At 34.7% G+C, this 25,445-nt stretch overlaps 1 protein-coding gene and 1 non-coding gene across 17 annotated transcripts in view; one reads left to right on the top strand and one right to left on the bottom strand.

Moving 5' to 3' along the window:
- The window catches only part of UBR3 (ubiquitin protein ligase E3 component n-recognin 3), a 128,987-nt gene that overhangs the window by 48,123 nt on the left and 55,419 nt on the right, over nucleotides 1–25,445 (bottom strand). For 11 of the 16 annotated variants that reach the window (XM_036420510.2, XM_036420513.2, XM_036420502.2 and 8 more), the window contains 14 exons: nucleotides 23,650–23,715; nucleotides 23,482–23,571; nucleotides 21,625–21,753; nucleotides 20,682–20,734; nucleotides 20,451–20,584; nucleotides 20,039–20,124; nucleotides 18,358–18,499; nucleotides 14,785–14,881; nucleotides 10,948–11,089; nucleotides 8,409–8,513; nucleotides 6,863–7,036; nucleotides 6,631–6,669; nucleotides 3,316–3,776; nucleotides 692–780 (listed from right to left, as the gene is read on the bottom strand). In XM_036420510.2, the coding sequence (XP_036276403.1) occupies nucleotides 692–780; nucleotides 3,316–3,776; nucleotides 6,631–6,669; nucleotides 6,863–7,036; nucleotides 8,409–8,513; nucleotides 10,948–11,089; nucleotides 14,785–14,881; nucleotides 18,358–18,499; nucleotides 20,039–20,124; nucleotides 20,451–20,584; nucleotides 20,682–20,734; nucleotides 21,625–21,753; nucleotides 23,482–23,571; nucleotides 23,650–23,715 (1,807 nt within the window). The remainder of the gene's footprint in view (nucleotides 1–691; nucleotides 781–3,315; nucleotides 3,777–6,630; nucleotides 6,670–6,862; nucleotides 7,037–8,408; nucleotides 8,514–10,947; nucleotides 11,090–14,784; nucleotides 14,882–18,357; nucleotides 18,500–20,038; nucleotides 20,125–20,450; nucleotides 20,585–20,681; nucleotides 20,735–21,624; nucleotides 21,754–23,481; nucleotides 23,572–23,649; nucleotides 23,716–25,445) is intronic. The other 5 variants (XM_036420515.2, XM_036420508.2, XM_036420507.2 and 2 more) reach the window with 2 other exon arrangements.
- LOC118710046 lies at nucleotides 22,324–22,455 on the top strand. The gene has a single exon (XR_004985268.1). It is a non-coding gene; the product is annotated as a small nucleolar RNA SNORA76 (small nucleolar RNA).

Below are 25,445 nucleotides of genomic sequence, written 5' to 3' on the forward strand. Positions count from 1 at the left end.
TTTTTTAAAAAAGAATTCATGGAGATAAACATGTATCTAATAGTTATTGAAAGTGAGGAAGGCCAAAATAAAGCTTTGAATAATTCCCAGTATTAAAGAAAAATAAAAAGAAGCCAATAAAAAAATCAGAGAAAAAAATAATACATAAATAGAATGAAAATGGCAGCGTAAACACTGGTACTCACTGCCTCCCACAATCACATCAAAATTACAACTAAAATACAGAACAACCATCATTCATAAGCATCTGAAATCGGGCTGAAGGGAAGTCCTACAACTGGAGGAGTAAAGAAGAAAGCACATTGAGACTATGGGAGAGGCAGGAGCACAGAATGGGCTAGTCTGACACCCACACCTGGCATTTCGTTAATCAGACATCATCCAGAACCACAGGAAAGCTGACTGACTGGAAATTCTAAAACTAGAAGGAAAGAGAAAACCACAAGGAAAATCAGAGGAGCTGTAAAGGCCTGAGGTACGGAGACATCAGAAAGAACTTTCTAATTGCAGCTATTCAACAACAGAATGTACTTCCTATAGTAAAAGTCTGATCTTCCATCACTCCATTGTTTAAGTAAAGAACAGAAATAATCTCCTGGTAATGTTTAAAACTTATGGAAGATTAGACTAAATAGTGCCTAAAATAATAACTATAATTATGAAAGTTCTAAATTAATAAATCTTGACTTACCAACATCCATTGCAGTTTCCATAAAGCTTTTCTGTCGTGAAGCAAACTCTGCAAGCAATTTTTGCTGCCTCTCTCTAGCTTTTTGTCGCCTAAATTAAATAGAAATAAAGTGATAGGTACCAGACATCCTAAGGTTTATTTGCTCTCTTTCAGGAGTATATAATGTATGAAAAGGCCTTTGTACAGTTAACAGCAATAGGAATTTGGGATCTAATGATTTTTAATTCAAACAAAATGTTAATTTTATTTGAAAAGTGTATTGTGATTATATAAGAGCTAGAGGCCCGGTGCACAAAACTGATGCAGGGAAGACGGGGGTCGTGTCCCTCAGCCCAGCCTGCACCCTCTCCATTCTGGGATCCTACCTGGATCAGGCCTAAACAGGCAGTCGGACATCCCTTTCACAATCCAGGACTACTGGCTCCCAACTGTTCACCTGCTTGTCATGTAAATTGTTATTTATAACAATCTATAATAATAAAAGCATAATATGCTAATTAGACCAAGCTGGGGCTGCTGTGAGGGAAGCCCAGGTCCTGGGTGCCTGCCGGCAGCTGGAGGGAAGCTTGGGTCCCAGGTGCCAGAGGGAAGCCGGTACGGGCAGCTGGGGGAAGGAAGGCCTATTTTTGCATGAATTTCATGCTTCGGGCCTCTAGTTCCTATTATAAAGAACTAATAGAGGCCCGGTGCACAAAATTCGTGCATAGGGGTTGTGTCCCTCAACCCAGCCTGCAACCTCTCCAATCTGGGACCCCTCGAGGGATGTCCGACTGCCCATTTAGGCCCACTCCCAACTGCTTGCCTGCCTGCCTGCCTGATCACCCCCTAACCACTCCCCTGCCAGCCTGACTGATGTCTAACTGCTCCCCTGCCAGCCTAATTGCCCCTAACTGCCCTCCCCTGAAGGGAGGGTCCCTCCCAACTGCCCTCCCCTGCCAACTCAGTCATCCCTAACTTCCCTCCCCTGCCAGCCTCATTGCCCCTAACTGCTCTCCCCTGCTGGTCTGGTCCCCCCACAACTGCAAACCTGGGTCCCCCCCCAATTGCCCTCCCCTGCAGGACTGGTCCCCACCCCCCCAACCACCCTCCCCTACAGGCCTGGTCACCCCAAACTGCCCTCCCCTGCCAGCCTCATCACCCCTAACTGCTCTCCCTTGCTGGTCTGCCCACCCCCCATGTGCTCTCCCCTACAGGCCTGGGTCCCTCCCAGCTGCCTCTCCCTGCAGGCCCAGTTGCCCCCAGCTGCCCTCCTCTGCTGGCCTGGTCACCCCTAACTGCCCTCCCCTACAGGCTTGATCGCCCCCAACTGCCCTCTCTTGCAGGCCTGGTTCTTCCCAATTGCCCTCCCCTGCTGACCATCTTGTGGCAGCCATCTTGTATTGACATGGGGACAGACATCTTTGACCACATGGGGGCAGCCATCTTGTATCTTGGAGTGATGGTCAATTTGCATATTACTCTTTAACTAGATAGGATGAGAAATCTGGACTTTCCTATATTCATAATATTCCAAATCCTTTTATGTATACTTGTAATATAATGAAATCACATCAGCAATAAAGTACAACTACATATGTGACTAAAATTGCTCCTGACACAGTTACCCAAAATGACTTCCTAACTATAAGGTCAAATGGAACAGCCAATCTTCTCTGAACTTTTGCAGCACTTAACAATGTTGAGAACTTTCTTCCTTCCTGAATCTCCTCATGATTTCTCTAATGCCACTCTCTGAAGTTCTCCTCCTATTCTAATCTAGCTTCCCTTTTCAGTTTTGTAGACACTCCTTCCTCAGTCACTCCCTTTAATGTTTTCTTCTTGAGTCCTATATTAAGTGTTCTCTTACTGTACATACTCTTCCATATACAAGGTTTTAATTATCACTTATGTGCCCAAATCTGTAGCTATAACTAAGAATTCTCCCCTACATGTCAAATTTACTTGACTGGACATCTTCACCTGGATGAACCCCTTAAACTCAATAATGGACAAAACTGAGCACATCAATTTTACTGTTAAGCCTGAGTCTCCTCCTATCCTCCCTTATCTTGATAAAAAGGAAAATCATTCAAGAAAGATTTTTAAAATTTTATAAATATCAGGATTTAACAGCAAATTAAAGGCAATCTCAAGTTCCAAAAGCTAGAGCTATAAGTATGTTTTAATACATTCCTTGCTTAATAATCAGTGATCACACATTGAAAAGAGTGGAAAGGACCAAAAGGAACTAAAATAGTCTGATTTTTATTTTCAGATATATTTAAAATATATTTTTAAATTTTCTGTATTCATTTAAAGTTAAATTGATAAAAGTTTTTGAAAACAGCAGGAGAGTTATTAGATTCCCATGGTAATTACAGCAGTAGTAATTTTCCACAGAGGCCTATAAGTTTAAGGCAGTAATTTAATGCTGGGGTCAGAAGCCTTGTTTTCTCAACACCAACTAACTCAAGCATACTACACACACAAGCACCAACTACGTTTGGTTCCATTTATCTTACAAAGCATTAAGCTATGATTATAGATACTAAACACCCAGGTCCTCAGATAGCCAATAAGGGAAGCTATATCAAATCTTTAACTGTACCCTTCATGTTAAAAACAGTAAAAATAAAATAAATTACCTTTCTTCTTTGTCCAATGTTTTCTTCTCTGCTGCAGTGACTTTTCTGGGTGGTACAGGAGGGGTCACTTTTCTACATATCTCTTCAACGATACGTTTGTTCATTCTGCTTTGCAATGCAGCTTTTAGTAAAATTCTTTCTACTGCAGTTATACCATCTCCATGACTATATTTAGGAATTTCTGGTTGGATCAAAATTTCTGTGTCATCAAGCCAAGGAGGATAGTAGGAGTTTTGTTTTCCTGAGAGTTTGTGGTGAAGTTTAATTAGCAAAGACAATATGCTTTCTTTAATTTCCAAAATGGCTGTAGTTAACTGTGGAGCTGAACCAGGAGCAGACCATTTACTTGAAGTTTTAGGACGAACCACCTGATTTGCTTCATTGCTGCTACGATTGATGATCTCCTGAAACTTCTTTCTACGCTCTGCTACTAAGCTGAAAACTTGGGCTGTACCAGAATTCTACCATTAAAAAACAAAAAGAAAGAAATCAAAGAAGTTACTCAGTGTCGAGTTTAAAAACATATTAGTACTACATTTTCCAAGGGGAATGTTCAAAGTTTCATGCAGATATGTTTCAATAGATTTTCTTTTTAAGAAATCTGACTCTTTACTAAATATACCTAGACCCACTCAATCTGAAAATAACAATGAAGAGAAGAAAGGAGATAATCCAAGATAACACCTCTTTTGCAAACTCCTGAATCTATCTATCTACTAGAGAAAACAGACAAAGCTTGAGTAGTATCTATAGTCATATTAAAGAAAATTCATAAATTAAGTTCCTCATCAGTTTAAAAAAAGAAAAGCTGTTCTACCCAACATTCTTCAAGAATACCATATTTGCCCTAGCTAGTTTGGCTCACTGGATAGAGCAACAGTGCAAACTGAAGTGTCCCAGGTTCAGTTCTGGTCAAGGGCACGGACCTTGGTTGCAAGCTTAATCCCCTGACCACACCAGCCCTATCACCCCACGGGCACATGCAAGTGACAACCAATCAATGTGTGTCCCTCACATCAATGTTTCTGTATAGGTTTCTCCCCCTCCCTTTCACTCTCTCTAAAAATCTATGGAGCCCAGCCAGCATAGCTCAGTGGTTCAGCATCAATTTATATAACAGAAGTTCATGGTTTGATTCCCAATCAGGGAACATGTCCAGGTTTTGGGCTTGATCCCCAGGATGTACAGAGGTGTACAGGAGGCAGCCAATCAATGATTTTCTCTCATCATTGATGTTTGTATCTCTCTACCTCTATGTTACTCCCTGAAATCAATCAAAATATATTTTTTTTAAATAAAAATCAGCCGAAACCGGTTTGGCTCAGTGGATAGAGCGTCGGTCTGGGGACTCAAGGGTCCCGGGTTCGATTTCGGTCAGGGGCGTGTGCCTTGTTTGCGGGCACATCCCCAGTGGGAGGTGTGCAGGAGGCAGCTGGTCGATGTTTCTCTCTCATCGATGTTTCTAACTCTCTATCCCTCTCCCTTCCTCTCTGTAAAAAATCAATAAAAATATATTTTTAAAATAATAATAAAAATAAATAAATAAATAAATAAATAAATAAATAAATATCAATGGGAAAATATCCTCAGGTGAGGATTTAAAAAAAAAAAAAAAAAAATACAGCCAAAACTGATTTGGCTCAGTGGTAGAGCGTTGGTCTGTGGACTGAAAGGTCCCACGTTCGATTCCGGTCAAGGGCATGTACATTGGTTGCGGGCACATCCCCAGTAGGGGGTGTGCAAGAGGCAGTTGGTCGATGTTTCTCTCTCATCAATGTTTCTAGCTCTCTATCTCTCTCCCTTTCTCTCTGTAAAAAACCAATAAAATATATATATTTTTTTAAAATACAATACTATACTAATTTCTAAAAACTGTCATATTTTCCAATGAAGAAAATTATAAATTAATTTTTTTCTACATTAATAAATAGGAACTGCTAATTAATTTCATTTTTAAGGAACTTCAAACATTTAAAAATTATTTCTAACATATATGCTTAAAATTATTAATATGAAATATAAAGATGAAAAATCAAATTGATCTGCTTCATATTTGAATATTATAAATTGTTATTTGAACAGATTTTTAAAAACCATTTTTCTTAATTTAGATATAAATAGCCTTTATGCTAAAGCTGTCAATCTGCATTAGAGCTTTTAGAAATCATTTTTAATTAAGATACACATTAATTTGTTTAAGCAAGAATAAAAAGAATGCTCCAATGTTTTGATGAGTTAAATTATAATATACACTATTTTTCAATAGTCCAAACTGTTTTTCTAATTTTTTTAATCCTCACCAGAGGATATTTTTCCATTGATTTTTTTTTTAGAATGGAAGGGGGCAGGGGGAGAGTGAGCAAGAGAGAAACACTGATATGAGAAGACACATGGATTGGTTGCCTTCCACATATGCCTTGACAGGCCCCTGACTCAGGCTGGGGATTGAGCCTACAAGCAAGGTATGTGCCCTTGACTGATAATCGAACCCGCAACCCTTTGGTCTTCAGGCTTATGCTCTAACCACTGAGCAATTTGGTGAGTGCCAAATTGTTTTTCAAAGTAATCTCTACCAGCATAAGAGGCAAATGCTGCCTCTTATAAAGGTTCCAATATTTTAATAAAAACTATTTATGATGTTCACAGCAAGAACATGTTGTCAAAGGCAAAGAAATCTCCTACCACAGGACTCTACTATGAGAAATGTCTGATTCAATGTTCCCTACTCACAAAAATATAGATTGTAGGCACTAGGTGTTTAAGTTTAGTTATTTGACATGTCACTGCAATATATTTCATTTCTGCTTTTTAAAAATTAATTAAGCTACATGCAATGAGAGCTGATTTCCAAAATGAATCCAAATATACAATATATGGAGTTTTAAGATTTGAGAGCTTATTTTACCAAAGTTAATTAATTGCCATAATAAAAATATTATAAATGGGCATGCTGCCGGCAATTAAACATTAAATTTATTTTGATTTAGGAAACATTTATTTTTAAGTTGTTAGTAACAATGCTAAATGTAAACAGACCCAAATGTGCTGCTTATAACTGATGTAAAATACTACTAATACTACCAAGAAAAACCCACTATTAAACACTCAGTATTATTTTTTTAAGTTCAATATTATGAATTTCCTTTAAAATTATTCCTAAATCACTATATTAAAAACACACACGTATACATTAAAAAAACACCTCTTTAAATTTAACCATATTAATTAAACATACATATACACACACAAATACTTGAGTGTTTATCCACATTTCCGGTTAAAGCCATATTGCTAGTTAATGCAAATATCACATACATCTACCTCTCTTTGAAGAACTTTTGGCCTTCGTGAACTCTGGCAGATTAAAGGAAAAAGAGAGGTGAGGCAGAAGCTGCTTAGATACGTCAGAGAAAAGAAAAGACAATTTATAATCACCTACAACTACATTTATTTTTCTTTTGGATATCACAGGATGACCTAAACAAGATATCTGTCCAAACATAACATAAAGCCTTTCCTTTTTTTCTTTCTCCCTTTCCACACTTACATGTAAAGAACCCAAGCCATCAGAGCTGGTACTTGCAGGTGAGTCTCTCTTCACTTCAGGAGCAGTCTCTGGAACTCTCACTCTAACATAGTTTATAAAGTGTCGCATATTGGCTACTAAATTGCTGCCAGGAAACCAACTGTCGTGACAACGTTCTGGTCCACACACTGATGCCTAAAACATAAACATAATGAATATCAAGCCTTGTCAAGTCAGGTCTAAGGTACAAAGGAGATGTAACAAGCCCAAATAATTATCCACTGTCTGTCATATTCATAAATCCTCACAGCTTCATCCACAAATTATAAAGAGATAATAAAACCAAATTCAAACACAAATTAAAGAATACATTTTTCAATACTAAGATAGGTAAATTCAAAGGAAGTCAGCTAAATTTCTCCTGAAAAGTATATTATAAATCTGAAAATACTTCACAGTACAGAACATTTTTCATCGCTCATTAGTATAACCAAATAATGGTAATATGGAATGATTGTAGAAGAATGTGTGAAAAATCAACTAAAAGTCTGACCTAGAGTTAGAGGAATCTTAATGATCCTTTAATATCTATGAGAGAATATATATTGATTCAACTGCCTAATCTTTTTATTTGTTTGTTCTTTGCTGTTGTGTTGTATTTGTCATTTTGAAGGGAGGGAATGAGGATGTCTTATATTTTAAAATCAATTTGTAGAAACAATTGCTTTTATGGAATGATACTTCTAAATTCCTGAAAGATCTTAACTTGTATACTTAAGTATTTTAAATATCCTATATAATAAAAGGCTAACATGCAAATAGACCAAACAGTGGAACAACCAGTCACTATGACGTACACTGACCACCAGAGGGCAGACACTCAATGCAGGATCTGCCCCCTGGTGGTCAATGTGCTCCCCCAGGGGAGCGCACTCACCAGAAGCCAGGTTCACAGCTGGCAAGCGCAGCAGTGGTGGCCAGAGCCTCTCTCGCCTCCATGGCAGCACTAAGGATGTCCAACTGCCGGCTTAGACCCACTCCCCAGCTCAGACCCTCTCCCCGTGGGTCTAACCATCAGTCAGACATCCCCTGAGGGCTCCCAGACTGCGAGAGGGTACAGGCGGGGCTGAGGGATGCCTCCCAGCCCCTGAGTGTAAGAATTTCATGTACCCAGACTCTAGTTCTCCCATAAAATACGATTCATTTCATTAACTTAAAATCTTAACCTAAAACATTTGCTTCTCAAAAATAATCCCTAATCAAATTATTAGACTTTCTAGACGAAATGATTATTACCAGTAATCAATGTTATTACCATAACACCAAAATTAACTACTTTTCTCAGATTTACAGATTATAAATTTGCCAATTTCAAATTCAATAATTCTTCAAGTAAAGTGTAATGTATCAGTGAAAATGCTAAAAACCCCTGAATTTAAAGATTAAAAACAGCCTTTTCCAGTAGTGGATAAGATCATATATAAGAAGATGATTTTGTAAATACATTTCAAGATGACATATTACCTGTTATAAACTTTAATGTCTAAAAATATATGAAACTACTTACTTCTTCATCTGATTCCTCATCAGATGAATTTTCAAGTCCTAATTCAATCAGATATAACACCATGCAGAGTACGTGTTCTGACAGATTTTGATGATCCATTAAAATCTTTAAAAAGGGAGAAAATACCTCATAATTACTTTTTTCCACAAAATATACATTTAAATACCCAAAAACATTTTAATGTTATAGATTTTAAAAATAATCATATATATATATATATATAAAAAAGTATATATAGCATGGTCAAACAAACATGTAATAAAGCTATATCTTGATGAAAAGACAAACTAAACCAAAAGTACAAGTTCCCTTGCAAGATCACATAGTATTTTAAGCAATATCTAAAGAGTTCACTGAGTTCCTAAAGATCAACACATTAAACAGTCCACTAAATCCATTATATAAATATACTAGTATCTGAAAAAATAATTTAACGAGAATATTTTACATCTTAATTTGCTGACACTCTTCTACTGATGACAAGGATATCAGAGCAGCAGTAAGAGTGGGTTGAAGGCTGGGAGGCAATAGAGGTCATCCTTTTAATCTGCTACTTTATAGAGAGGAAACCAAAGCTCAGACACACATTCAGTTTGTGTAAGCAAAACCAGAACACAGATTTCCGACTCCCAAAGAATGTTTACTATTATTACACTGCCTCCTCTCAATAAATAAAATATTACTAAATTCAAATAAATTTTGGCTTGAAATCCTGTGACATTCTATCTTACAGCTTTAATTTCATAGCTAAGGAAAAAAATCATTGTATTAGATACTGCAGAAAAATTAAAGTGACTTTTCTGGGAAATTTTATTAACATGTTCTATATTAATGTTTTAACAAGCATGGCAGGAGAAAAAATGTTTTATTGACATTGGTTTTTATAAAGTTGACTTGCCAATGCAATGTCAATTATAAAAGTTTTTTCTATAAACATTAAATTAAGAAAAGCTATTACAAAGTTCAAACTTTAAAAAATGTGTTCCTAATAACCTTATAACAACTAAACACTGCCTTTATATTTTTTATAAAATACTATAAAAATAAAATATAAAAATAAAATAAGTAAGCAAATAAAAGGTCGGAAAATATAACTTGAGAGAACTTAAGTCATTCACAGTAAGACTTTAATTTTTAAATCTTAAATTATTGACTTACTACTTATTAATTATAACAGTGCTCAGATTCACCATCTGAACTAGTTATTTAACCTCTAAAACTCAAAAATCATACCTGAAAAATAAAAATAACAATTGTAACTCAAAATTTTTGCTAAAATTAAACAAATGTATATAAGTATATATAAAACATTTGAAACAAAATCAAGCACTAAGTAAACATTCAAAAATGTCTGATATTTGTAAAATAAATACAAATATCATTTTAATATGGAAAAATATTTTACTTTTTTAATGAAGAAAACAAAAATTTAAATCCTGTTACTGAATACTCCTCTTGGAAATTAATAAAAATAAACCATGTAAGATATTTTAAAACACACATCTAAAATCTTAACAGAAATAAATTGAAAAATTGCTCAGGTTGAAAAGAAGGGAGACATACAAAAATCTAAAAGGATTATTCCTTTACTAGTACATAGTAAATATTAATTTAAAAAATCGTGTTTATTTAACTAAGTTTAATATATATTTTCTTAAGTAATTAATAAATGTGTATGTAGTCATTGGAAATGTGCATAACAAATATGCTTATTATTCTATTTATGCCTTTTAATTTTTAATTTTTCAAATTCTAATTAGGAAGAACAGTAATTTTTCTTTGTATCTAATTATATGTTTATGTTTATAGGTACTTTCTAACTGTCTACAGTAATTTTATCTATATAACGTGAGTATAGTTCTTTTGTCTTTCATCTCTTATCCAGATTACATCATAAATATGCCTGTTTTATATGCATAAATATACTCCACAATATTATGCATATAATTTTTTTAGTACACTATTAAAGTTAGCCAAATAAATAAGTCAGTTTATGTGAGAAGAGCCAAGAATAAAACAAATTCAAGGTAAGAAGAAAGTAAAAATATCATCTTTTGAGTTTCTAAGGTCTTTAACAGAAGCAAAACCTTAATGTGTCATATAGGAACCCATTCACATCCCTCTATGTCACATTCCTGGTAAGAGTTTTAAAAAAAAACAAGAGAACAACCTTAAACACAGTGTGACTGGCCCCATCGGCTGTCATCCTAGTTTTGTCATTTTAGTGGCTACTGGTGGTTTTTTGGTCCCTATTGTTCATTCCAAACTTCCAGTAATCTCACCATATTTCACTTCTTGTTCTACAGAAGCCATTTATAAATATTCCTAATCTGAAACTTGGAAACTATAGTTATTAAATTATTTTTAACTTAGAATGCATAAACATGTGATTACAACATATCTTCATACATCTTAAATGTATAAATACACTTTGCTTTATAAATGGTACTTTCACATAAATATTATCCTTTGGACTTCTATTTGAAAATTATGGAAATGAATTCTAATCACAATCTTTCAATTCAAATCACTACTGTACCTTGTAAAGCAGAGTGAATAGCACAATATGTAAAGTTTTACAGTGCAATAGTCTCATGAGGCCTTTATAGCTGGGATGGAGTGGTGTCCTTTTCTTATAGGGAGGCCAAGGATTTCCAGGGAACTTTCCATTCTGTTTTAAACTGTAAAAATAAAACAAAACTAAAATTAGATGATAGACTCAAGATTAAACTAAGTATAAACTGTGTTTTATTGTCATTAATTTTGTCACATTTCATATGCAGTATTTTTTTTTAATCCTCACCTGAGGATATTTTTCCAAATATTGTCTACCATTTTTAGAGAGAGTGGAAGAGAGAGAAAAAGACAGAGAGAAATATTGATAGAAACACATTGAGCTGATACCGGTTTGGCTCAGTGGATAGAGCGTCGGTCTGCGGACTGAAGGGTCCTGGGTTCAATTCCGGACAAGGGCATGTAGCTTGGTTGCAGGCACATCCCCAGTGGGGGATGTGCAGGAGGCAGCTGATCGATGTTTCTCTCTCATCAATGTTTCTAACTATCCCTCTCTCTTCCTCTCTGTAAAAAATCAATAAAATATATTTTTTTAAAAAGAAAGAAACACATTGATTGGTTGCCTCCTACACGACCTAACCAGGGCCCAGGCTGAGGAAGAGCCTGGAACAGAGATACATGCCCTTGATCAGAATCAAAAATAGGACCTGTTGGTCAGCAGGCTGACACTTTCCACTGAGCCAACAGGCTAGGGTTATGCAGTACTATTTTTAATCAATATGCAGTACTATTTTTAATCAAAAAATTTAAATAGGCCCTTGCCAGCATTGCTTAGTGATTAGAGCGCCATCCTGTGCACCAAGGGGACTTGGGTTCCATTCCTGGTCAGGGCATAAACCCAGGCTGCAGGTCAATCCCTTGTCAGGGCACACAGGTGGACAGGAGGAAACTGATTGATGTTTCTCACATCAATTTTTCTCTCTCTCTCTCTCTCTCTCTCTCTCTCTCTCTCTCTCTCTCTCTCTCTCTCTCTCCCCCCCCCCCCCTATTCCTATCTCTCTCCTTCCTTCCCTCCTTCCTTTTCTTCCTCCCTCCCTCTCTCAATGAAAAAATACATATCCTCAGATGAGGATTGAAAAAACCAAATGAGCATTATTATTGCCTTCTAACTTGGATAAAAATGGGTGGAGAGAGCTAAAACTAAAGTTAAATATGAATGGGGAAATGTTAACAAAGGAAAATAAACGGAAAGAATACAAAGTAAAGAGCTAGGCAAACAAATTTCCAGTTGTGCCCTGGCCAGGTAGCTCAGTTGGTTTGAACATCATCCCCAAACGCCAAGGTTGTAGGTTCAATCTCCCTTCGGGGCACATACAAGGATCAACCAATGAATGCATAAATACTTGAAACAACAAATCAATGTATTTATCTCCCTCTCTCTTTAAAAAAAAAAAAAATCAATAAAAATATATTTTTTTAATTTCCAATCATAATCACTGAACAAAATAGATAAGCTAAAAATTCCCCAATACAGCTCGAAAAGCTGAATAAAACATAAAATATAACCTTTTGAAGGCATATTTGAAGCACAAAAGAGAAAGCGGAGTTCTCCAAAGTAACGGGAAAAATTTAACAACAAGCACTAACACTGTGTTTGCCAATGGTTTTCAAGGTGTTTAAGATTTCAAGATCTCTCACACAAGGCTCAGAGATGGAACTGAGGACCCACATAAAGCTGAGACCTGAAAAGCTTTACCCTCAATGAAAGGATAACTTATAATGAAAATAAGGAAGTTTGTCTCTTCTGTGATGGAAAAATAACAGACTCCCAGGAAGATAATAATCATGAACTTATATGAATTAACAGCAGACTCAAAACAACAAAAGGCAAAATCTAAGAGAATTACACAAAGAAACTGACAAATCCACATCCTTAATAAAGGACATTAACATACTTCTAACAGAAAGCCCAATAAAAATAAATTGATAAGGATTTTAAAGATTTTTAACAATACAATTAACAATCTTAAAGAACATCCATTAATTAGAGTATACATAATTTTAACTAATTTTAGAATATTTATAAAAATTGAAAAACCAATAAGATACAAAGTAAATCTCAACAAATATAAAAAGAACTAATATACAGATCACAATCACTTATCACAAAGCAAATAAAACTAGAAATCAAAGATAATCCCAAGCCCCAAACATATAGATCTAAACCAAGTTTCTCAACCTTAACACTAGTGACATTTGGAACCAGGTAATTCTTTGTTTGGGGAACAGACCTAGCATCTACTAGATGTCAGTAACAACCCTCCCAGTCAAGTGTCTGTGAAGGACAAAAATCATCCCAGGTTGAGAACCACAGGTCTAAATGAGCTCAATTAAAAGTCTATGTGAAAAATAAAAGATGCAATTCTGTTTGCTTCACAGAGGGCCTAGCATATAACAAGCATTCCATAAAGATGTATTGTTAAATAAAATTCTCCCTTTAAAATTGATTACAAGACTTTGAAAATTTCAGCCCAATCCTAGTCCAAATTTCTATTTATTACAATGTAAAAGAGAATGAAATTTACTATTCATTTAATTCTTATCTAATACTCAAATGACCAGCCACCACCACTGCCTCCTTAAAAAAAGGCAGAACCATTTAAAACAACAGTATTTAGGAAGGCCACATTAGGTTTTTCCATGCAAATGCTATCTCCCACCCATCTTTCATTTTTCAATGTGAACCACTCAAATTTGTTTATTCAACTAATATATTCTGATGCCTACTATGTGCCAGCACCGACAGAGTTACTGAAGATGTAAAAGAGATATACAGACAAAAGTATCCTCCCTCAAGGAACTAACAGTACAGTAAAAGCATACAAATGTAAAACTTTAGACAATAAAAAAAACTATAAAGCAAAAAAGCATACAAGCAAGTAGTTATAAAACCACATGATAAGCATAGAAAGACACTGCTATGAAAGCAGAAAAAGGGGAACCTCAGACTATCCCCCTAGTGGTTTTAGAGAAAAATAGGGAGAAATGCTGATGAGTAAACCAGGTTTTGTTTTTGTTTTATTTTGGTGGTGTATGGTAAAATTTGGCACCAAAATTTTCTTCCAACTTATCTGCAATGGAATTTAAATTCAACATATCTCTGTTATTACAAAGTCTGGCAAAAGAGGAGTTTCAATTATACCTAATACATTTATACTTTGATAGTTATCTGGACACTTACTTTTTTCAAAATTAAATCAATTTAAACTTGTTTTTTAAATGTTTACCTTAAGCTTTAGAAAAGCAAAAATAAAATATGATGTTCAAAAATATAATATTAATTATTGAGGTTTAAAAATAAGTGGGAATAGTACATTTAAAATAATATACAACATACAAAATTGAATTCATTAAAAAGATATCCTTCAAACTTTATTTTCTGCAATCATCAACATTTTAAACTACTTTAAATACTTACAAGTAAAATTCATTTTATTTTGGCTATTTTCCCAGTTAATAGCAATATTACCACACTTTTTGATACCCATCTCTGATGTCAGACAATTTTATTCTCTTAACTTGTGCCTCCTCTAGTGGTTTAAAAGTAGAACACCACAAACAATCTTTGAATTCCACTCATTTTATGTTTTATAAAATTTATTTTTATAATATTAAAATCAGATTTTGGATCAAGATTTTGAGAACATAAATCTCAGCCATATTTTTTAATATTAAAATATTTTCTCCTTTAAGGACTGACAGGATACTTTAATTAGAGCATATCACATTTGTGCTATAATTGAAGTGTTTCTATATAAATACAAAATGTCCTTTATTATACTAATCAATATAATGAACTTACAATGCTGTATATCTGTCCATTGCAGACTGCACATCTCTACGGTAAACTGTTCGAAGAATGACCATGACGGGGTCAAACTCCTGATCCCAGACTTCAGCTATTATTCAAAAGAAAGTAGAAACAAAACACTGACTTCATAGGAAAAAGCCAATCTCTAATTATTAATTACATTTAAGTATATTTTAAATTTAAAAGACAGGAGAGTTTAATTCGATATATTTGCTTTAATAAGCTTGATGTCATGAATAATCATTATGAAAGTTCTCAAGTTCACCAAGAACTAGTGAGCAAAAATTTTTATATGATAATACCTCACCATAAAAATTTAGTTCACTGGGTATTTTTTGTAAATTGTCAACTAGAAAGTGAGAAACACAATGCATTAACACTTTTCCAAAGTTGTCATGGTAATGACATATTGAAATTGATCTCCTTACCTTCTCTATAATTAGGAACCACTATCCTATGTATGATGGTACACAAGATGATTTTAAGTATTAACTGTACAAACCTTTTTTAATAATTAGATTAACATGTATTAGAAAAATGTACATTATAAATAAAACCTGTGATCTCACTAATAATCATGCATAGGATGAGGCAAAGTTTTTTAAAAAAAAGTAAACCAATTTAAGAAAATGCAGTATACTATGTATATAATAATGGAAATGATATTTAGATGTAGCTAAATCTAAATAATTCTAGAAACTGCTACCTCTTCCCTAAATTAAGCTTTCCCCCCCCCCCCCCCCCTCAGTCTCTGTAGCAGAATTCTCAACATTTAAAAACATAGTAAGAAGTTTGCCAAGTCTGGTTTGGCTCAATGGATAGAGCGTCGGCTTGGGGACTGAGAGGTCCCGGGTTCAATTCCGGTCAAGGGCATGTACCTTGGTTGCGGGCATATCCCCAGTGGGGGGTGTGCAAGAGGCAGCTGGTCGATGTTTCTCTCTCATCGATGTTTCTAGCTCTCTATCTCTCTCCCTTCCTCTCTGTACAAAAACAATAAAATATATTTTTTTAAAAAATAAATAAATAAATAAAAACATAGTAAGAAGTTTAAGATTCTTCCTACATATCTACTATAATTACATCTTTCTGGCATAAGAAACTTTTAACAGTTGTTCCTATTTTATTTTTATTTTTTCTTTATTGATTAAGGTATTACCTATGGGTCCTTATTCCCTTATTGCCTCCCCCACACACACCATACTCCTGGTGTTTGTGTCCACTGGTTAGACTTATATGCATGTATACAAGTCCTTTGGTTGATGGCTCCCCCTTCTCTCCTCCCTCCCCTACTTTTCCTCTGAGGTTTGACGGTCTGATCGGTGCTTCTCTGTCTCTGAATCTGTTTTTGTTAATCAGTTTATGTTGTTCATTATATTCCACAAATCAGTGAGATCATGTGATATTTATTTTTCTCTGATTGGCTTATTCGCTTAGCATAATGCTCTCCAGGTCCATCCAAACTGTTGCAAATTGTAAGAATTCCTTCTTTTTTACAGCAGTGTAGTATTCCATTGTGCAGATGTACCACAGTTTTCTAATCCACTCATCTGCTGATGGGCACTTAGGCTGTTTCCGAATCTTAGCTATGGTAAATTGTGCTGCTATGAACATAGGGGTGCACATATCCTTTCTGATTGGTGTTTCTGTTTTCTTGGGATATATTCCTAGAAGTGGTGTTACTGGGTCAAATGGGACACGCTATTTGTCTTAAAATATCTTAATTATGATCTAAGATCCTTAAGATAGTCCTTCACAAAGACTTTTGCTACTGTTTCTATTATCGTTTATTGTCCTTCACCTTTAACTCCATTAATTTGTAAAATTAAAATGCCAATGCTTTTATTAGAATTATGAAACCATAGCAATGGAAGAAAACCTTAGTGCTTAACTAGTCCAAAAGGCTTCAAACAGTGTTCCACTGGAGCTGAATCTCCAGAGGTTTAACAGGGGCCACTTTGGAGCAAGGAGGTGCCACAACAGACAAGAAGCTATATGTCCACTACTCACACACACCTTTATAAGAGTTGGGCTGCTTGTAGCAGGTTTGGATAGCAGATTTACTTAAGGCTTAGTTCTCCAAAATTATTTTAAAAATAAATAAAAAAAGGCTTATTTAATCACTTTTTGAAAACCTTAAAAACCATTCATTTTGCAAATAAATCAAATCCAAAGATAAATTTTCTCAACATCACACAAGTAGCTAATACAATTCAGTACTGTGTTTGAATATGACACCCAATTTCTTGACTCTAATCTACAAATATCCAGTGCTCCATCTCAGTGTCTAAAACTTTATTGTGTATGACAATAATCTTGTAGAGCTTGTTAAAAAAGCATACTCCCAGAATCCATCCTTAGCGATCTTAATGAGAGCAGATTTGATTTTCAATAAGGACCTCAAGAGTCTGACAGAGGTAATTCTCACCACACACTTTAATAAGCACTGCACTATACAAGAACACCACTCCCCTTGGAAGCTCACCTAAATTTTAGATACAAAAAGCTTTCTGCAACAAAGAAAAACTTTTCCTTTAATGGAATATATCCCAACCAGAAACTTGGGATTGTTCTTTGTAAACTCCCTGAAAAATGCCACACAATAAGGCTTATTCTGCTGTTTTGCCAAACACAGTACATGCTATTTACATAGCATGTAAATAGTGGGCATCAGTTTTTTGTTTAGAAAATGAGTATTAAGGAGGTCATGAAGCATGTAACTGTTATTTCTTTCAAAATTTTACCTTATATTAGAGAAAATGTGAAAGTGAAAAAGAAAAGACTGTGAATCAAGACTTCACCTACTTCTGGCTCTTATCAAACATGTTATCTATAAATCCTGGGGAAATCATAGAATCCAACCATTTAAGGAAGGATTCTATGTTTTCAAAATGTAAGAAAAATGTTTCAGTATTCTATGTAGATTTTAATTTTACCTGCTTCAAATTAAAATATGGGTGGTAAGCCCAGACCAGTTTAGCTCAGTGGATAGAGCGTCGGCCTGCGGACTGAAGGGTCCCGGGTTCGATTCCGGTCAAGAGCATGTGCCTTGGTTGTGGGCACATTCCCAGTAGGGGGTGTACAAGAGGCAGCTGATCGATGATTCTCTCTCATCGATGTTTCTGACTCTATCCCTCTCTCTTCCTCTCTGTGAAAAAATCAATAAAATATATTAAAAATATATATATGGGTGGTAAGAACTAATTCCAAATCAAATTTTGAGAGCAAATACATTCAAAATGTTTTAGGTATATATTTTGTTTTATAATTTGTGGTTTATTTACAGTTCATTCATTTATAAAAATGAACTAGATACAGTTCATATATAAAGTTCCTTTTATAATTCAGTCATCTAAAAAGCTTTATCATAATGTAAAAACCATAGATTTGTAAATAAATAATAGCAATATCACTGTATACCATAAAGTACAAACATATATCTATTAGAAAGTTGAAGAAAAAAACCAAAAGCAGAATAAATAATAGGCAAAACATTTGTTTTCAGTAAACACAACTTACCTTCAGGAAAACTGATATTTAAAAGAATATTTATGTATTTAAACGTACCTTTAGGAGTATACATGCCTTGTTGCATAGAACCTCCAGGTTCAAAAACAGGAGCCTTAAAATCAGCTACAGCTGATAAAACTGATTCAAAGCTATAACTGCCTGGAATAATGCCACTTTTGGGATTGGGATTTTCTGGAATATAATGTATGTGTCAAGAAAAAAAAAATTCATGACTAAAAGCAAGCTTCATAATCTTACCAAGGTACCCAGTTTCTGTTTTTGTTTAAAAGGCAGAATTATCTGTAATATATGAAGTTGGCCACAAGAGGGCTATATAATTCAATAACTTTATAATTGTGAATTTTAAAAATATTTTTAATCTGGATGCCTACTAATAAAGTATATGCTGAAATAGTCCCCAAGTATATTTCCCCAAAACAAATTAATCAAATTTCAGAAGAGGAAAAATAAAACTCTAAAAAAATTAATTTATATTTTCATCATTTTGAAAATGTGTGCTTTCCCTTAGAAAATCAGAGAGCAGACTAAAAATTAACCAAGATTTTTATGAGTAAAAGACAAAATGTCATCCTCAAAGTAAAAAGAAATAGATGCTAAGCAAATTTTTTAAAAGAAGGAAACCAGAAAACCACAGATTCTTTCCCACTGGTTTCACATTAAAGTGTACAATTCCTTTAAATTCAAAATTTCTAAAATGCTTTTGCTCTGTTACAGCACTGATACACAGTATATAATTATTTCAAAAATTTCTAAAACAACATCAAATGGATGCTGATTATGAAAAATCTCCAATGTTATCAAATAGGAATTTCAATAGGAGTCATTTCACAAAACTGTAGCAAACTATTCCAAACATATTCACAATATATAAAGTAATTTAGTCAAATATTTACAAGAAAAATATTTATCACATAATAACATGATGATCCTGGTCTAAGATTCTGTAACAGTAACAAAAAATAACATTCATGTATGCTCAGTCCTATACAAGGAACCATAAGTTTTCAAAGTTGTAGACAATAGTCCTTTCCTTAAAAACCTCTTGGTTTAATAGTAAACTCGAAGAAAAAGTCCTTAGAATGTTTAAAACTCTGGTAATAATAAGTTAAACCTCTAAATTTTAACCAGAATTCCAGACAGGCTGTACGATGAAGTACTCACTGCCTTTTACGAGGTGTCCAGCTTTCTTTCACAAAAGCTGTCCTAGAAGGGCATACATATCCTCGGAGCTCAGAGTCATCAGTCCTGAGGTCTAAAGAGGCCTAACAAGAGCTTACTGAAAGTCCTAGACGGTTTGGCTCAGTGGACAGAACGTCAGCCTGCAGATTGAAGAGTCCCAGGTTCAATTCTGATCAAAGGCATATGGCCGGTTGCAGGCTCGATCCCCAGTAGGGGGTGTGCAGGAGGCAGACGGTCAATGATTCTCATGATTAATGTTTCTATCGCTCTTTCCCTTTCCTTTCCTTTCCTCTCTGATATCAATCAAAAAAAAAATTTTTTTTTTAAAGAGCTCCTTGAGAGGTGACAATTAGAGGCAAACACATCTGTCACTAGCCCTGAACACACAATTGAACAAACATTTGGAGTTATTTTTTCCATACTATTTTCAAATTCAAATAAAATTTTAGTCAAAAAAAGTGACATATCTTTAATCCATAAAAAGTACTTATTATTTAGACCCTGCAACTATTAGTAAATTAAACTTTTAAAAGGATATGAGGTCCAGCAATGAACTATGTGTCCTGTCATTCATACACAGCTGGGCTACCATCTCTGCCCTAAGAATCTCATCATCAGACATTCCTAAAATAATTAAAAACAGAATTAATAAATATGAACTATCAAATTATAAAGAAACAACTTACCACACTTTTTATTAAGCTGTCTAACCAAAAATAAGATGCTTTAAAAATTAAATATCAAAGAATGCAAAGCCCCAAATATAACTGCATTTTAACTACCTGCTGTTTGCAGATCCCTTAAATTAAGAGTCTTAACATATTAAATTTGAAACACTGTTTAAATATGTCCATATCCCTTTTTTTCCATAAGCCAATTATTAACACTGGGAGGGAGAGGAAAGAGAAGAAAATATTTAATACCCAAGTATTAGCATCACTGCTTTTTACCTAAATGTAAACGCAGACTCAAAAGAATCACAAGAAATGTAAGAGCGCCTTCTAACATCGACCTCTCGTGCTCTGCATCAAGTACTGTGTTTTGATGTTGCGACGCCATTGTCAACAAATCCACTACTTTAAATCTATGAGAAATATTTGCGACAAATTTTTGAATGTTAAAACAAAATTAACTTAAATTTCAAATACTTCCTAATATCTGTCTTATAAAAGTATGCTTACCTTTCAAAGACAGATGAAATAAAATAATCTGGGTCAAGTCTAGAAGCACAAACCTTAAAAAGACAAAAAAAATCTATTTTATTTCTACATATTCAATTTTACTTCTTACATCAATCACGTTGGGTGTGTTTAATTTTTTGCATCTAGGATGTTTTGAAATCTTGGGGATGCCGAAACCGGTTTGGCTCAGTGGATAGAGCGTCGGCTTGCAGACTAAAAGGTCCTGGGTTCAGTTCCGGTCAATGGCATGTACCTTGGTTGCAGGCACATCCCCAGTTGGGGATGTGCAAGAGGCAGCTGATCGATGATTCTCTCTCATCGATGTTTCTAACTCTCTATCCCTCTCTCTTCCTCTCTGTAAAAAAATCAATAAAATATATTTTTTAAAAAAAATCTTGGGGAGACCTTACAGATCCAACAGGAGATGACCCAGGTGCTCTCAAGGAGAGCTAACTCCAAAAGACAGTAAATAACTCCCTGGAGAGCCAGTCTCTTATATGCAAATCAGTCACCCCCTTTATCTAACTCAAATACAACAAGCCAATATGTCCCCTACAATAAATCAATCTAGGACCAAGAACAGATAGCCAGGGATGGTCCCTATGCCGAAAAACTCCTCTAAAATTATTCAAACCAGCCAATTCTAACGTGTTTCCCCTACCCTGACTTGCCTTTCCTATGGAAACACCAATAAAAAAGAGAGAGAGAGTTCTACTCTTAAATTTCCCCCTCCGCCTGCTTCCACCTCCTGCACAAATCTAATGCTTCCTCTGAGGTCCTGCGTGATGTGGCACGGCCCCTTCTCTTGGGAAATGTAACGAACTTTTCAATAGCAATGACCTCTCTGTGTCGTCACTTTGTCATATGGATAAATGAGAATCCTGTGGGTACAAATGAGACATTTCTAATCTAAAATACAACATCTATTAACAAGCTGGCTTACCTGTAATAAGTAAATGTCAGGATCAATCATGGAATTACAGAAATGAGACTGAACATAGGTCATGGCTTGTCCTTTGATTTGCAGACCATTTCTTACCCACATATTACTGTGGATTTCAGCAAGACTTGCCTAGTAAAATAAAAATTATATAAATTGGACAAAGAAGTCATCTAAATTTAATTTTTATAAAATATGTTATATTGAAAAATCACTTCAAAATATTTTATAACTTAACTAGAGGCCCAGTGCGCGAAGATTCGTGCAAGAATGGGCCTGCCTTCCCCTGGCTGCAGGCACCACCTTCACTATGGCCCAGAGCCGCATTTCCGCCTTCCCACGCTGCCCAGAGGCCCAGAGTTGCTGGGGTGGTGTGAAACACGTGTGTTGTCGCAAGCATCCTGCGCCCCGCACACTACCTGCATATGCAAATTAACCCATCATCTTTGTTGGGTGAATTTGCATATTCACTCCTGGCTGGCTGGTGGGTTTTGCAAAGGTATTGTGAATTTGCATCTTTCTCTTTTATTAGTATAGAGATCACAGTATGAGCCTGACATTCTGTCCAATGTTTAAGACATTCAATTCAAATATGTACTTTAAATTTTTTTAAAGCTTTATGCAGTCCCTTTTGTTGGAATTGTATATGTGAGTTCATTTTATAAAAGTTAGTGATGGCTTCTAAATATATTTACAGTAAACGTGCTGCCTTTGAGCCCCCGCCGCGCCTGCGTGTGGCCCCGGGGGTCAGGCTGCAGCGCCAGAGCAGTTGCTTGCGCATAACTGGGGCCCGCGGCGCTCTGCCGGCGGCCCTTTTAACCGCGAGCCACACCGTGGAAAAGAAAAAATAAAATAAAAATAAATAAATAAATAAATATGTTTACAGTAATATTCACTGAAATTTTCATAAGGAATCTATGAGAAATATTTGAGACTAATTTAATGTTTAATTCTTTCCTCCTCAAAAGAAAAAGCTTTATATAATGCTTAAAGAATACAGGAATGAGCATAAAACAAAGCTAAATGTTCAAAGTCAATAAATGTAAGCAATATCTTTAATTCATCTTAACTCAACTTTCAATCCAAACTAGCCAACTTCCAAATAACTGGCAGATTAGACAGGATCAGATTAGAACTAATTTTCTTACTATATTAATATTTAATTCTTTGTTTATGTTCTGTATCAATTAAAACTTAGTCATAACTTCATCACTTATTTGTTCCAAGAGTTAAAGTTTAATAATGATTAACAAATCTAAAATTGCCAGAAAAGCAAATTGAAGTGCAAGTCTGTCTAATGTATATAAATTAAAGGTTGGCCCACAAAATTATAGTGTTAGAATGGAAAGAAACCACCGAGCTTATATAGACTGATTCTCCTCTCTTTTATGTCTTCTCACTTTACAAACGAGGAAACTAAGAATCAAGTAGGTGAATTACCCTAAACAACATGGATAATAAAATAGTGATGCCTCCAAGGCTATAATCCATTAAGTCTACTGACTCCCCAAAACAGTGCTATAAACTTTCCCTACAAATAAATATAGTGAAAATAATTCCTGAGAAAACTATAACTAAATGTAAATCTCATAAAAGCAAAAATTCCTAAATATAACCTGAAAAAAAATATGAAAACTAAGTTTAATTTTTTTTAAATCTTTATTTTTTAAAGTATTACATATGTCTTGATCCCCAACTGACTCCTTCTAGCCCACACTTGCCTCCCACCGCCTGCCCCAGTTAAATGTTTTTCAAACATTTTGGCTACTAAAGCAATGATAATGGCATACAAATAAAATAAAGGAAGAATCATTTAACCAAAGAATTTAATCAAAATGCTTTAAGAGCCTGAATACGTACCTGAATTTGTAGTGGATGAATCATTAGTTTCATTAACATTTCCTGATCTGGTAAAACAGAATCCAAATCTAGTTCTTGACATTTCACAGCCTAAAAAATATGATTAAAAAGTTACTAATTGAATATTTATTTTCTAATATTAAAAAAATTGTTTAATGACAATCTTACCTTGCTCAGAAACATAGCAAAGTAACGATGTAGTGGCAGATGAAAAGTGACTTGGTTGGGAGCTGGCTGGAATAAACAAAGAAAATCCACAAGTCAGATGTTTTACAGAAGTTCAAAGAAGGTTTTAAAATGGTTAAACCACATTTTCACCTTGACTTATTCCTATATTTTTAATCAAGATTTAAAATTTTAGAAGTATAGCTTTAAAACACACATAGAATAGATAAAACCATTCTATTTTAAACACCTAAATATAAGTTCCTGAAGGCAAAAATTGTATACTACTCAACTCTGAATCCTCTGAAGCCTTTAGCACAGAACAAGAAATGGGAGAGATGTTCCTTTACAACAGGCCACTTGGGAATCTTCAAACGCACGCATACCAAACACATAATAGTAACATGAACAACAATTGCAGCTCACCAACATTGAGAACTGGTCATGTGCCAGTCCCCACTTTATTCACATTACCCCATTTAATCCTCATAAAAATCCTGTGGAGTAGGAACTATTAATAATCTCATTTTATAAAAAGGGAAATCTAAGCTTAGAAAACTAAGTAACTTCATAACAAGTAGAAGTTATTCTGGACTCCACTGTTATATTCAGAGTGGTAAGAGCCTCTGACTATAGTTCTCAATTGAGTATAGGTGAAATGCTTACTTAGTTTCCTTCATGAGCTAAGTGAGATGTTTCCCATACAGTGCTGAACACACAGCCTCCATAATTAAGCTTAGTACAACATATCTTAAGGACTTTGGGCAACCTTGTGACTATTACAGAATTTATATTTTAAATCTGTGAATCCCACGGGTCACACTATCACTATAGGGCAAAAGTACATGAAGCTGTCTTTTTTAAACAAATAAAAAAATTTAAAAATACTTTAATGCTTTTATAAACTTTAGTAGCTTTTTCATGTTAAAAAAATATTATCCAGAACATTCAGATAATAATGCTAATTTAATATCAGTATAGAATTATAAAGAACTGTAATATGTCATATCTGTGTAAGTTTTTTCAAAAATATGAGAATAGCATCCTCTTTATGTGAATAAAAATCTATAAATTAGTCTAATAAATATGTGTGCCTTCCATAAAAAGGAAGAAATTTCTGACACATGCTACAAGATGGATGAACCTTGAGGACTTTTTGCTAAGTGAAATAAGCCAGTCACAAAAAGATAAATACTATGTGATTCCACTTATATTAGTTACTTAGTCAAAATCATAGAGACAGAAAGTATAATAGTGGAGTAAGACTAGGGTGTAGGGAAGGGGAACTTAATGGTTTAGTTTTAGTTTTAAAAATAAAAAGATAGCAAAGGTTCCATCTGTCTAGGATTCAAAAATCACCCAGGGAATTGAAGTAGTCTGAAACATGGTCTTCCTTCTACATATGACATATTGTGATGCCACTTTATAAGAGGAATAAAAGGGACTTCTGATAGTAAAAGTGGCTAATCAATTAGAAGCAAGCCCTTGTTTAATCCATACAGAGCCTGTCCTATGTTATTCATTATTAACAATCACCTTTATTCAAACCCACACAAGAATGATGACCAATTTAAAAAGTTGTGATACCCTTCCCATCAATATTCCCTATGCTCTTCACACTGTCATTTTTGTCTTCAAATAAAACTAAGTTACTCCTGACAAATACTGAGACATACACATTTAAGCACAGGAAAAAATGTCATGCCTTTCTCTAGGAAACAAACAAACAAACATAAGTAACACTCCGTGTAATCTCCTAGATGTCAGAGAACTGGTGTCTCACTTCTTCCTTTTTAAAA

The sequence above is a fragment of the Pipistrellus kuhlii genome, unplaced genomic scaffold, assembly GCF_014108245.1.
Source record: "Pipistrellus kuhlii isolate mPipKuh1 unplaced genomic scaffold, mPipKuh1.p scaffold_m20_p_7, whole genome shotgun sequence".
In the NCBI taxonomy this organism is placed as follows: domain Eukaryota; kingdom Metazoa; phylum Chordata; class Mammalia; order Chiroptera; family Vespertilionidae; genus Pipistrellus; species Pipistrellus kuhlii.